The sequence below is a fragment of the Artemia franciscana genome, chromosome 6, assembly GCF_032884065.1.
Source record: "Artemia franciscana chromosome 6, ASM3288406v1, whole genome shotgun sequence".
NCBI classification, from domain to species: domain Eukaryota; kingdom Metazoa; phylum Arthropoda; class Branchiopoda; order Anostraca; family Artemiidae; genus Artemia; species Artemia franciscana.
In genome coordinates this window covers 17,520,569-17,535,617 of record NC_088868.1, presented here as the reverse complement: position 1 = coordinate 17,535,617, position 15,049 = coordinate 17,520,569, and the positions used below count along the sequence as shown (strand labels likewise).

The following is a 15,049-nucleotide window of genomic DNA, read 5'->3' as shown; positions in this document are numbered from 1 at the left end:
GCATTCCTGTCCGTTTTCGAATTTGACATCTCTGTAGTTAGGACCTTGTGATCATCACTCTTAATTTCTCAAACATGTCGAATCGTGTAGCTTTAACGAAGGCTTGCCCACATTATAGCGTACCTTCTCCCTTTTTCTGATACTCTGTAAATTTTACTATGCTTCCTTTAGGCTATGAGTAACCTTTGATGAGTAAATCAGAAGAGTCACGAATTTTGTATATTTGGATTCAATATAAAAAGTAAATTCGCTTTATGTACAAAATTGTTATCGACATTTCATTTTTTAATTTTCGGTTTCTATAGACAATGATCGCTTTCTCTTTAGCATTCATTATTAACTACGAATGGTTTAACCTAGCTTAAGAAAAAGCAAACTAAATATTTGATTTTGATACTTTCAGTTATGCTAAACTTTTTAGAAAAAAAGAAGTCACGTTGGCCACTTTGTAGCTTGCCTGGTTATTTCTCCACCCTTTTATCGAATAATACCATAAGCATCTAGTTTGATTTCGTATAATTCTTTAAATTTTCTCTTTTGCTCTAATTGAATCTAATATAGTGTATTGTTACATAGAGATATTGTTAAACATAAAGGTAAAGAGGAAAAAACAGGCAGGATATAAGTATTCAGTATCTGATGATTGATTATTATTTATCAATTTTATTGCTCTTAATGTTAGTTGAGAAAAAACTTCGTCAACGATTTTTTTCGCAGAATGTATTTCCTCTCCTTTTTTGTATTGTTTTTATTTGTAGATGTACTGGGGTTGTAAGCCCAAACAGGCTCTTCTTTGGGCCATTTGGTTTTTTTTATTTGTTTATTTATATCAATAAACCCATCTCTCTCTCTCTCTCTCTCCCCCCCTCTCTCTCTCTCTCTCTCTCTCTCTCTCTCTCTCTCTCTCTCTCTCTATTACTACATCAATTGCAACCGTAGTTGGACACCCAAGGAATGATGAGATATTCAAAGGTGGCACTAGCCAGACCCTTCCTTCCCTTGAGAGATAGCCTTAGCAAACATGAAAAAGTATATGTATTTTCTTTGCATTTTGTGGCCTGAATTTTTTTGGTAGTTTTGATTACAATAGAGAATAACTTTTTCTTTACAGGTGATTCGACAAGAAATCCCGCTCTAGTCCCTCAAAGCAGTTGCACTTCATAAATTTTTCTGTTATAGGTTTCTATTATTTTTCGCTTATTCTTAAAAATGCCATAGCTTTTTGCATTCAAGTCATATTGAAAGTGCTATTATTAATTTTTGTTTTTGGCAGTGTCGCTTCATATAACTTGAATAAACAGAATTTGTCCTCCTTTGCGTCCGTGTTACCTCAACTTTTGCCTTGTTGCGATATTACTCTTTCAGCGTGGGTACCTTGATTAGGCTCCCTACTACTGGCGGATCCAGGGGTCTCTAGATTTTTTCTGGTGCTCTCATTCCACGTTCTTTTTCTGTTTTTCACTTATTTTTTTTTTAAATTGTCAACTTGGTAAATTATTAGCGCCCTTTGTGTTTGTGTACGCCTTTGTGTTCTACGGTATGATTGGTTTGCTGCCAAATATTGCAAACAAATATGAGTACTGATAAAACAAAATTTCACCTTCAGTTGTTAGTAACAGATATCTTTTGTTGTGCGGAACCCTGTTTATTTGTTAATTTGGCAATATTAAATTTAATCAAGTCTTGTCACACACCTTTTATGTCTTTTAACAAAGAACTACTTTAATAAGTATATAATAAAATAACAATAGTAAATTAGGCAAGTGAAAAAATATGGTTCAGTTTGGCAGCGAGACAAGTAGCTTCTGTCATAAAACGATCTTTGGATGCATGATTTAAGGGAGTATATATAACAATTTCATTTACCTTCCTAAATAAAAATACAAAAGACGGAATAAAAAATGTGGAAGGTAAACAAATGATAAAAAGAATGACAACAAAAACACGTTAAAAAATACTCTTCAGCGGTGAGAGAGAGAGACAGAGAGAGAGAAAGAGAAAGAGAGAGAGAGAGAGAGAGAGAGAGAGAGAGAGAGAGAGAGAGAGAGAGAGGAGAGAGAGAGAGAGAGAGAGAGAGAGAGAGAAGAGAGAGAGAGAGAGAGAGAGAGAGAGAGAGAGGGAGAGAGATCGGTATATTTAAAAACTATCGTAGCATAGCTAAATTCAGTTTTTTCACAAAAATCATAAATTTTAACAAACATCACACACTACAACTCAGCATTAAAAATTGATGTGAAGAAAGGCACAAATGAGTTGGCGTAACGATTAGTTCGTACTTTAGGGGGTACAAGTTAATTTTGTAACCGACTTCGGCTATTGGGAGGGGCTGGTTCGGGTAGTAGTGATCGGTAGCTCGTATTGGCTAGGACGGATTTTCCAAATTGCTGAACAAGGTGTTCAAGCCGGAATTTAAGTGGAGATAAATTTAATTTAGCGAGGGCTTGATCATAGGGTATGTCACGGTGGCACATATCGCTGTGGACAGGAAACTAAGGGTGAGGCAAACAAAGAAAACTTCTTAGGTAGGCTTCATTTGCTGTTGTGGGTTCAGATAAGATTATCTCCCATTAACGTGCTGTTAATCGATCATTGCTACAGGTGAAAAAAATTGAAATACCTAAAAGTGCGATGGGATATATTGTTGGTCATCATTTGGAAGCAGATTCCAAAACGGGGCGACATATAGAATATGGAGAAGCGCTGCACGATTGTAAATGGCTCACCAGTGCTTAAAATTAAAATAGGCTCAATTTGAAAGTACTGATTCTTAATTTTCTATCAATAAGCTCATAAACGAGCTGTCTTCTTTCCTTATGGTTTTAACCTACCAGGTTAAAATCATTTAACCTACCAAATAACCATTTAACCTTTTAAAATCATTTTGCAGATGGCAAAATAGCAGACTTACCTAATTTATCATGCCTGCTACTCTTACATTAGTCATTCAAAAACCCAACTTCCAACTTCACCTCATTAAAAGATCAATCCATTTTACTGTCTTTACATTCTAAACATCGCAAATTGTTTCAAGACTGCTAGTAGTTCTGTTTAGATTCAGAGAGCCATCAAAGTAAGGTATTGGTATTACATGACCTTCGAGTATGCATGAGGTGTTAACCCTGGATTGAGTATCCAGGAACCTATTGTTATAAAGCCTTTATGAAGTCTCACACCTCTGTGCACCTTGACGATCATAAACCAGTAGGTAGCACTACCTCTGAAGTCCTTAGTTCGTTTTTGAGATTCTGAAACGTGTAATTGTAAACACTACTAAGGCAAAGGGACACGACATGTTGGTATGCACTTAGACTGAAATACACACTAATCTTCGGAACGGGTCAAATCCACCGATAATTAGGTCGCTATCATCGTAAGGTCAATTTCAGGTCGCTTAAGACCATCGTAGAGAATTGCCCAAAAATTTGGAGATGACCCTGCCTTTTTTCAGCGCCTGACTTACCCTGGGAGAAACTGTAAGGTAGAAACTGTGGGAGAAACTGTTTATGCTTGTTAGGATAATGATACGGAGAGTGTCTTCATTAGGAGATTAGAAAACAACTTATCGGCAGAAATTTCCCCTGGAAGGACAATAATATATTCGGAATCTTAACATTCCATATCCTGAAGGGAAATAAGGTTTAAGAAAAGTGTCTGTTAAAGTCTAAAGATGCGAAATTCAACATCAAGTTTTAATTTGCCTCGTTTTGTACCCCGTAGTAACCCAACATCAAGACAAAGACCTTAAGTGTGTAAAAAATAATGGGGAGTGGATATGTTTTCTAGAGTACAGGACACTCCTCAGCTTTAAGAAAAGCCATTACGGACTATTCCTCACGAGAGGTAACCAGCTGAGAATAAGGGGTAGATTTTACCGTCTTGCGTTAAAAATTGGCTTTTTACTCACTTCTTAGCTTTTTCCTATAGGGGAAACCAAAAATCTAGGGAGGTACTACTTTCTCCTACCCCTATCTGTACAATATCAGCTTTAAATTAAAAAATGACAGTAATCAAGTCTATCACTTGTTGTTATGCTTCGTGTTCGTGACCAAAATAAAAGAGACTGACTCATAAATTTCCTCATCCAAAAATACAAGTTTTCGGGCGTGGGTGAACGCCTATCCTTATATGGAAACTTAAAGAGAAACATACCTCCTTAAATGAGGAACATTTGGCACCATTTCTTAGACGTGCATAAACTCAAAACCCATTTAAAGTCCACATGACAAATGGATCAAAATTCACTCATTTGATAATTTAAAAAATCTAGCTAGTAAAAACAAAATACGCTACAAAATGCTAAACAGTAACTGCGTAGCGGGGACAACACTTAATTTTTTTCGCTCTTTCTCTGCCGCCGACTTGGCTTATCCCGGAAAATGGCAAAGGTCTAAACTCTGTGGTTTTTACGGAAAAGGTGCAACTTTTGCTTAATTGATAAATATGGTGTAACATTTTCGAAAGCTGCGCATAATTTTAGCACAAGGCAAAAAGGAGACTTTGCTAGTCCTTTAGTCAGAAGTAACAGTGTTTGAGCTGAAGTGTGGTTTTATAGTCTATGTCAAGTCTATGTGCTGCTAGAACATTTAGGCTAGCAAGCAAGCTGCTGCTAATTTCAACTTCAAGGGTGATTAAAATATGATACGGTTTAATACATGCAGCGTTTCCCTGGCGCTTTTGCCAAATCATTCTCTTAGAATGATAAACTAGAACTAGAAATCCAAAACAGAGCATTTCTGTTTGTTATGGGGGTACTATTAGCATTTACAAGCGTAAGATTTAGTAGCTCTCTCGTTAAACAGTTCGTGGTAACCAACCGTAAGTAAGAAGCGATGCGGGCTCAATAGTAACCGAAACTCTAAGACACAGAGTCTTGATAACAATAGATACATCAGAAGAATCAAATTTTGATGCTTATTCAAAATAAATAAGATTCATCAAATTTGCCGAAATTTTGAAAAAGGGGGAAACACCCCCAAAAGATCAAGTGATCTTAATGGAAGTCACACCATCAGATTCAGCATACTAGAGAACCCTACTGTAGAGGCTTCAAGCTCCTATGTATAAAAATGTGGAATTTTGCATTTTTTGTCAGAAAAAAGATCACGCATGCGTGGCCAAAAATATAAGAGGATAGCTAGCCCCCCTCCCACACTAATTTTTCCACAAAGTCAACCGATCAAAATTTTGAGATAGCAATTTTTCAGATTAGTCGAAAAATCTAATATTTAGGTCTTTTTGGGTGAATTAACTTCCCGCAGTCCGCGGGCGAAGGGCTACAAGTTATGAACTTCACCATTTGTTTACATATAGTATTTGTTATTGGAAAATATTCAGACTTTTTCAGGGGGATTTTTCTGCTAAAGGGGGGAGGGGTATTAGTTACTTGATAGGATCATTCCATATAGGATTTTTTCAAGAAGAAAGGGAATTTCTTATAGAGGAGGGACGGGTTTCCCAGCATTATTTAAAAAACGATCAGAAATTAAATTTAAAAAACGATTTTTTTTACTGGAAGTAAAGAGCAACATTAGAACTTGAAACTAGCGGAAATTAGTACATACATGACCTGTTTCAACAGCCATTCTTAAATAATTGAAACAAAAAGTCAAACTTTGGCGTAAAAAGTAGGGTATTGAGGAGGGGCAACCCACTCATATTCATAGTAAGCTTTTTGTTTTAAGTTTTAATGTTGCTCCTTATTTTCAGCTAAAAAAAACTTTTTTTTTAATTTAATCGATACAAGGAAAGAAACAAAGAGAAACCCAGTAGTGAGGGAGTTGCAGTTTAGAGAGGGGCCCTATCCCTTTGAGATCTAGTCGAGACACTTTTTTCTTTGAACTTCTTCAAGACCCAGGTGTTTGTTACATAATAGCTAATGTTTTCTAAAAGGCTTAGGTGTTTTTATTACGTCATAGGGTTGGTTTTCTTCAAGACGCCGGGCCTTAGTGAGCAAGTCCACCGGGCCCTTAGCAACCAATTCAAACGGGGGGCCCTAGGAGGGAATTCCAACGGAGAACCCTAGCATCCAATTCCACCGAGGGCCCTTAAAATCCCATTTGACTGGGGGGCCCTACGCCAAGCATCCCATTCCAACGGCGCCCTAACATCCAATTTCATCGGGCTCCTAACCTAACAATCAGAGGGCCAACATCAGGTACTTCCAATGGGGGCCCTCGCATCCGATTCCATCGGGCTCTAGCATCTAATTTCATCAGGGCCCCTAAGCTAACCCTCGGGGGCCCTAACATCCAATTTCATTGGACCCCTAACCTAACCACCGGGGCCCCTAGTATCCAATTTCATCGGGCCTCTATCCTAACCACCGGGGCCCCTAACATCCCATTCTATCGAGGCTCCTAGCATCCAATTCCATTGGGGGGATCCCTAGCAGCTAATTTTACCGAAAAGACGTTTTTCAAGACGTTTCCTGATTTTTTTTTTCGTTCTTATGTAATCGGAGAATATTTGTTTCTTGCGTAATGTTTTGTTTCACACATGAATTGTTTCTTCAGGCCTCCGTGGGGGTCCCTGCTTGTAACTGTGGAGGGCTCACAAGTGGATGTTATGTGAGATTTTATATTCTTTCAGTGTGTTTTTCTCAGCGGACCTTTATGTTCCAAGGAATTTCGTCCCATTAGGATTCATAATATAATTTTCATTCAATGGAATGGAGACCAAAATAGGTAGACCAGCTGAATTTGGAGATCATTTGATGTTTTGTGGTTTTTTTCCCCTTTTCAAAAATTCGGCAAATTTTCACAGGTTCGGAACTTTTGATGGGTAACATTAAACTTGATGAATTTTATATATCTTGAATAAGCATTAAAATTCAATTCCTTTGATGTATCCATTGTTATCAAGACTCTGTTTCTTAGAGTTTCGGTTACCGTTAAGCCACATCCCTCCTTACTTATAGTTCGTCACGGCGAACTATTTGATATTTAGAAGGTGGGTCCATTGCAAGAAGATCAGTTTTTGAACTTGGAGAGATACATTTTTAAACGTTGATCGATTCCCTTTGAAAAGCTGATGTATCAGTTTTTTCATACAAAATTTCGCTCATGACACACTAAATGAAACTTTAGAGAGGTTGAAATGTTGTTCGCTATGGTACGCAAGGGAAAAAATGGATACTGACTCTGCTCGAAAGCGGACTAAAACTTGTTTCTTTACCAAGACAACTGAATGAAAAAGCTGGCTATTGCTCCTCCGTTTCCTAATGACCACCCCTTTTATCCCTCTCATTCGAACTATTGGCAAAATTTTTAGGTAGATTGTGCCTTTTTTTAAACAGAATTGCGTAGTTTTTAATTTGTGTTACTATAGAGCCAACCTAGGCCCGTGACACCTACTCCCACGCCCATTTTTCTGCTAATTTTAAGTAAAAAGATAGGAATTTTGCATCTTGCTTGCAGCGGAATGTTTAAAGATTTTCTATCTCTATGGCCATCGCCTTCTACAAAAATGGCCGATGAACGGCCATCGCCGTCTACAAAAACCCTGTCCACGTCTTACTGCGATCCTTTAGTAGAAAGATATTCATACTGCACATTGCTTGAATGGAAATAACACAAGGATTGTCCGTTAGCATGGCTAGGAAAAGCGAAATGAGCTCATTACACACTTACAAAGGCCTCTTGGGCCCCCCAAAACACACCCTGACCCCTTCCATCACCAATTTCTTAGGAGAAAGATCTCATGTTGCACTTTGTTTGATCCAGAATTAAGCAATTCTGAGAAATGTTGAATTTGGGAAATGAAAAAGAATAAAAACTTTACGACCATCAAAAGCACACTATACAATAGATGAAAAAACTAGATGACAGGTTATAAGATTTGCCATGAATTACTGAGTAAATAAGCTTATAATACCGTTGGAAACGTTGGTTCTCAAAAATATGTTTTCACGAAGACAGGAATATTTTTAGTAAAGTTTTATCGGTTTGCTGCAAGTTCATGCCTCATGACGATCCAACAACAAAATTGAAATATTTCAGATGATGAGCCTTTGAAAAACATGTTCCTTGAAAAAACAATAAATAAATGTTTTATAATCGAATCTCGCGTTTTTAGTGTTACTGTTTGCACTTTGATCAAACAGTTCTTGGGAACGAACTGTAGTAAGGAGCGACCAGGCTCAATAGTAAACAAAACTCTGAAAAACGGAATTTTGACACTAATAGGTACATCTAAAGAATCAGATTTTTATGGTAATTTTGAATATAAGTTTCATTAAATTTAGTGTTACTCATTAAAAGTTACGAGCCAAAGAAAACTTTTCTTTTTTTTGGATAATAGGGGGATACACCCCCTAAAGGTTATAGGATCTTAACAAAAATCACACTGTCGCATTCAGTGTATCAGAAAACCATACTGTAGCAGTTTCAAGCTCCTATCAACAAAATGTGGAACTTGGTATTTTTTACCATAACCGATGACGGGTGCGGGTTTATTTATTTTGTTGTTTTTTTTCTCAGGGGTGACCATATCGACCAAGTGAACCGACAATGTCACAGGAGGGCTCATTCTAACGGAAATTAAAAGTTCTAGTGCCCTTTTTAAGTGACCAAAAAACTGGAGGGCACCTATGCCCCCTCCCACGCTCATTTTTTCCCAAGATCAACAGATCAAAATTTTGTTCAGCAGTCGAAAAACATAATAACTATGTCTTTGGGGCTGACTAACTCCCCCACAGTCCCCGGGGGAGGGCCTGCAAGTTACAAACTTTGACCAGCTTTTACATACATTAATGGTAAGGCTTATTTGGAAGTGTACAGACCTTCTCAGGGGAATTTTTTGTTGGGAAGGGGGGGGGGATGAAGGGAGGGTATTCGTAGGAGGATCTTCCCTTGGAGGAATTTTGCATGGAAGAAGAGAAATTCTATGAAGGGGGCACAGGATTTTCTAGCACTATTTAAAAAAAATGAAAAAAAAAATATGAAAAAGCTTTTTCCACTGAAAGTAAGGACCAGCATTAAAATTTAAAACGAACAGAGAATATTACGCATATGGGAGGGGGCTCATTTCTTCCTAAATAACTCGCTCTTTACGTTAAAGTATTTTTAGTAATTTTAACTATTTAATCTACAGTCTTTGTGATTCAGGGGGTCAATCTTAAAGAACTGGGACCAAATTAAAGATTTAGTGTAAAGAGTGAGGTATTAACGAGAGGTAAATCCCCTCATATACATAACAAAAATATACGAATATAGAAGTTCGTTATGTAAGTTGATTTGTAAGTTACGTATATTTCTTACTAATAAAATTGTTCGTTAAAAATTAAAAATTCTAGTTGCCTTTTTAAGTAACCGAAGAATTGGAGGGCAACTAGGCCTCCTCCCCAACCCTTTTTTCCCTAAATCGTCTGATCAAAACTAAGAGAAAGCCATTTAGCAAAAAAAAATATTACGCAAATTTCGTTTTAATTACTCATTTGCGGAGAGCCAAAATCAAACATGCATTAAGTCAAAAACGTTTAGAAATTAAATAAGAAAACAAGTTTTTAACTGAAAGTAAGGAGTGACATTAAAACTTAAAACGAACAGAAACTTCTCCGTGTATGAAAGGGGCTGTTCCCTCCTCAACGTCCCGCTCTTTACGCTGAAGTTATTTACTGTTTTATAAAGTAAAATTGAGAGAAAGAGTCAAACTATGGGACATTTCATACAAATTCTATAATTAGATGGATAATTTGACATTCGCCATTCGGGGTATATTTCACTCTACCAAAAAGACAGTTTTTTATTGGTTTTCCGGGATGACAAAACTTGCTTAATAAAAGAACCTTATTAGACAAAATCTGTGTTTTTAAGAGATCCAGGACTTGAACTCAATATGAATATTTCTTATTCACCCAATTACTTTTTATGTCATCCTGTGAGTAAAACGAATCTGCGGAAAGTTTTTTTTGCAATAAAGTGACGATTTTAGATGATGACAGATGCCTGCCCCCCCCCAAAGCTTGGGGGGTGAAATAGTGCACCTGTCAAGTAAGTGGAAAGTTCAGTTTTAAATTTCACCAAGAGCCAGCCTTGTCTGTCGCTAAGGTGCATTTGAACTTATTACATGCAAAAGAGGACGAGTATGGTTTTTAAGCCTAATTGATTTAAATTATCTTCAAAACTAAAGTGCGCCTAATACTAAGGGCAAAGTTCCAAGGTTCGTGCAGATCATGGGGCTAGATTAATCCTCAAAGTTGTTTGGAGGATGAGATTTGGCACTCTCCCCCCTTATACTACTTGAAAGGATTTTGAAAAACCACAAGTGCACTGTAATTGAATCGAGCCCACTATGACAGTCATCTGGATCGGAAAATGAAAATTTTGCGCCCATGAGTTGTAATTAGCGAGAATTATTAGTATTAATTCGGCTAGTTAAGGGGATGCTTTAGTATTGAGTCTTATATTTCAATGGACAATAATCCTATTTCCCTTAGAAACATATAACCTATGCACTAAAAATCCTCTAGAGTCTCCTCATGGCAATAAACTTGACTATTCAGCCCTTTCTAGAACATTTTTCATGAAATTTCTTTTGTTTCCAAGAGCCAGTAGCAGAAATTTATTCTAATTAAGCTGGAAGATGTTTCTTCATCCTCAGACGAATTAAGTAATTTTATATGAGTCGTATTTTTGTATTAGGTTTCACTGATGTCCTTTTTCGGTCGTTACTCTGGCTGAGTCATCAACCAATAACAATTAATGACTGAGTTCTCCTGCAGCAGGGGACTCTAATCTTTCAAATACATCAGCCGTATCTTTAAACATATATTTATATATTAGCTGTTGGGGTGGCGCGAAGCGCCACCCCAACACCTGGTTGGTGGGGGCGCATCGTGCCCCCCACGCGCGTAAGTCGTTACGTGCCATATTAGTTACGTGCCATTGTAGTTGTGTCCCACCTGTGAATATATATATTTATATATATTCACAGGTATATATATATATATATATATATATATATATATATATATATATATATATATATATATATATATATATATATATATATATATATATATATATATATATATATATATATATATATATATATCTGTGTGTTTTTAACTACGTAAAACTTGTGAATATACAACATTCTTCGATGTCCCATTGTCTGTGAATATAAATAGATTGTCAGGTTTACCGACTCTTGAACATGCAACATAAAATTGTCCATCGGAAAAACAGTCCGCATTCAGATCTATACCTCATTATTCTTATGATTACCCTTGAGCTTTGTTGATGGTGATTGCTAATCGAACATTCCCTGTGTCTCCGTCGTCATTTATATATCCCCCTGTGCCCCCGGCATCCCGTTGTAGTTGTGTCTCTGTGTCCCGGTCGTCATTTATATTCCCAGTATCTCGGTCGTCATTTGTTTCCCAGTCTCCCAGTCTGTAATTTCTCTTTGAGTGTCCCGGTCGTCATTTATATGTCCCGGTCGTTATTTGTGTCCCAGTGTCCCAGTCTGTAATTTCTCTTTGAGTGCCCGGTCGTCATTTATATTCCCTGTGTCCCGGTTTTTAGTTTTTATTTTTCTCCTTTATTTTTCAGTTTTTTTCCTTGTTTTAGTTTTTTTTTTCTTTTTCAGTTATTAGTTTTTTTAGTTTTTTTATTAGTTTTTATTTTTTTTTCTTTTTATTTTTATTTTGTAGTTTTTACCTTTTTTTTAGTTTTTTTTTTAGTTTTTAGTTTTTTACCTTTTTTTTAGTTTTTTTTTAGTTTTTTAGCTTTTTTTAGTATTTTCTTTTTAGTTTTTTTTTGTATTTTTTACCTTTTTTTCTTCTTCTTTATTAATGCTAAGGCCAAGGTTCGAACCTGGAACCTCTCAGACCTAGAACCTGGAACATAACGCTTTACCAACTCAGCTACTTCGGCTTGAATACATTCGTTCTTGAATTGGTATATGATGAAATAATTCAGACGTCATATGCGGACAGACAGACAGACACACAAACAAACAACTTATTTTTATATATATAGATTTCTGCACTCACTGATAATGCATAAGAAAAAAATGGATAGGATGTCGCGTCAGTTTACCATTAAGAGTGGGAGGCCCAAGAGCTTTCCTGGTGGAATAGTTAAATTAAAAAACCTTATTTCCACCTCACTGCTAGCAAAATTCTCGATTTTAGTGCTTATCTAACTACTTTTTATTATAAGGAGGGAGGAGCCCCCTTTCCATGAAATTCCTCGGAATAGAGAAAAAGAAAGTATCTCCATTTATTTATCAGGAGGTAAGCACATAGAGTAGATAGTCGCTAAAAGCTAATTTGATCATTCAATCCAAAATTCAGGGATCTAGAATTCGCACCCCACTTCATAAGAATGTTTTAATGGGAGACTCATTCTCCTTGTTAGAATCAGAGGTAAATCAAAACAAACATAAAAAATCAAAACAAATTAAGTATGTGCTTCCCAAAAAGTGGATATTTGCAATCCCAGTCCAGCAAGGGTTTTTAACATTTATTGTCGAAGGGCCAAGAATAAGTCTCATCCCTTCAAATCCTCAGGACGTCCGCTGCAGAAATGTCAGTTAGAAATATTTTAGTTCTTTCAACTCACAATCATTCAGAGATAATTTAAGAGATGGTCCCAAATGATGAAGCGTTGACTATTAAAATTCATCCGATCGCAAGATGATGATCTTAAAGATAAAGACACCAAGTACACATCACGTTTCGGTCCGTAAATTCCAAAACACACTCAAGAACAAGTTAGGTTAATGATAATGAAATACTTTAGTTTATACAATACTTCAGCTTATATAATTCTTAGTTGGTATATTGTCATAATTTTTATATTGATTAAAAATGTCAATTGGCAATAAATATCGATTCATTTACTCTCAGAAATTGTTTGTTTAACCTGAAAATTTGATTAGTATACTGATTTCTTGTAATATTATGGTATTGTTCCTAATGCATATCGTTTTCATGACTTAATCATCAGTGTTGTAACAGTCAAAAAGGTTTAATGGTATAGATGGGAAATGTAGCATCAAGTATATTGAAAGCACAAAATCAAATCGAAAGCACACATAAACGTTTAACGGGGACTCATTTTACCAAATACGATATCTAGAGTCGGAAATTCGCTATTTCTGGGGTTGGTCGGAAAAAAAACTATTTAAGCGAGATTTATTGTGCCTGACAATTTTTATGATTGAATTTATGATTACCATTGAAAGCTCGGAAGGTTTTTTTTTTTGTTCGCAACAAGGAGTACCTGAGCACTTAAGAATGAAAAAGGATTTTGATAAACAGATGATATGGCACTAGTATGTGAAAGTCTCAGTGAGCACTAGAAACGCAGAAGATGGGGAGGTCATGTTATCCCCTCAGCAATATTGATTCGCTCTTTTTAAAATGCTGAAGACAACGACTATCTCCAAATTATAATCCATGGTGGAAATAAAGCCACAGAAGGGGGTTTGACTGCCGTCCAATTAATTATGAGCCTTAAAAAGGTCGACTTTCAATTTCCATACAAAAAAGTCCCACCGAAGTTATTACGATCACCCTTCTATTCAAACGATTGTAGGGGAAAAGATAATACTTGGGAGCATATGGCTCTTTGCTATAGGCAGCGCTAGAGGGCTGCCTCTGAAAACATGCCTACACTTTGTTTGTCATATGGCCAATTTTTTTTTTTTAAATACAGTACTATTATTATTGTCAATTAACAGAGGAGGGAGTAGAGGGATAACATATCGACTTTTTTGAGATTCAAATAGTTCATGTAATGGTACTGAGGTACAGTAAAATTATCTAGATGGCAAAAAGTTTGTCGTACTCAGCTGCGGAATTCACATGTTAACACAGTCAGAACTTTTGGCTAGGATTATTAAAGGGCGTCTTTTCACAGGAAAAGTATCTGATGCTTAGAAAAGGAAAAAACACCAACATATCTTATTTTCATATATTTTGATGTGTTTTTGCGATCTTTCGGTGGAGATTGGCACAAAGGTGAGCCTCAGGGAGACAGTCCTGGCCAGGCATGCCTATTCCGTCATACTATTCTCATTAGTGGGTTTTGGGACTTTATTTCATTTCTACTGCGATAAAAGGATTTTTGACGATCGCTAAAACGACAGTATATAATTTTAGATTACCAAATTTGTCACCAAAGCCTTTCGTGTCAGAAAAGATTAAATTAACTTCCATAAACAGGATATTGATATTCATTGATATTGTTTATCTTAACGGTGGCAGGTATTTACCTAACCCCCCAGGGGATTTTTCCAGTGGAAAATCCCCTCGAAACATATCCTCCTTGGAAAATACTACCCCCACGTAGCTGTTGAGTGAGTTCTAATAGAAAAAACAAAATGATATGAATTTTTTTCTATGAAAAAGACTATGCACCTGTTTATTGATATTGTTTATCTTAACGGTGGCAGGTGTTTACCTACCCCTCCCCAGGAGATGCTTCCAGCAGAAAATCCCCTCGAAACACATCCTCCTTGGAAAATACTTCCCACACGTAGCTGTTAAGTGAGGTCTAATAGAAAAAAAACAAATTGATATGAATTTTTTTTTTTCTATGAAAAAGACTATGTCAATGAAAAACGAACAGAAATTAATACAAAAAACTTTTTCCATAAAACAAGTTCGTCAAAGAACTGTAAAGAACCCCATTAAACCAAAAATGAGTGGAAATAAACTTAAATAATGTTCCAAGCGCAGAGATACCACAAGTCACCATCAATAAACAAATTAAACCCAAACGAATAGAAATTACAATAAATAACCGAGAAAACTCAAAACGAGCAAAGATTAACAAGAGTAGGACTGAAACCCCCCCCCCCACACCTTTTCAAGATAGGAATATGATTTACACTTTACAGAAACAAAATACATTTTAAATGTTTTCACTTTTTTTACTTTAATAAATAGAGAAGTATTAAGACTATAAGGAATGAATATAAAAACATGTAAATTAAACTGACAATACAGGGTTATTGTTTTTTTTTTTCTTTTTAGTAAAATGCAAAGTATGTTCTGGCCTTGAGAAGACTTGGGCGTTGTCAGTCCTAATATTTTAAT

At 36.2% G+C, this 15,049-nt stretch overlaps 1 protein-coding gene across 3 annotated transcripts in view; it reads left to right on the top strand.

Annotated features, from left to right (window-relative positions):
* The window catches only part of LOC136028127 (E3 ubiquitin-protein ligase lubel-like), a 203,273-nt gene extending 201,961 nt beyond the window's left edge, over nt 1-1,312 (top strand). For all 3 annotated transcript variants that reach the window (XR_010617748.1, XM_065705773.1, XM_065705774.1), the window contains one exon: nt 1,112-1,312. Coding sequence is in view for 2 of the 3 variants with exons in the window: in XM_065705773.1 (XP_065561845.1) it covers nt 1,112-1,138 (27 nt within the window). In the remaining variant the exon portion in view is untranslated. The remainder of the gene's footprint in view (nt 1-1,111) is intronic.
* Nucleotides 1,313-15,049: the final 13,737 nt, after the last annotated feature.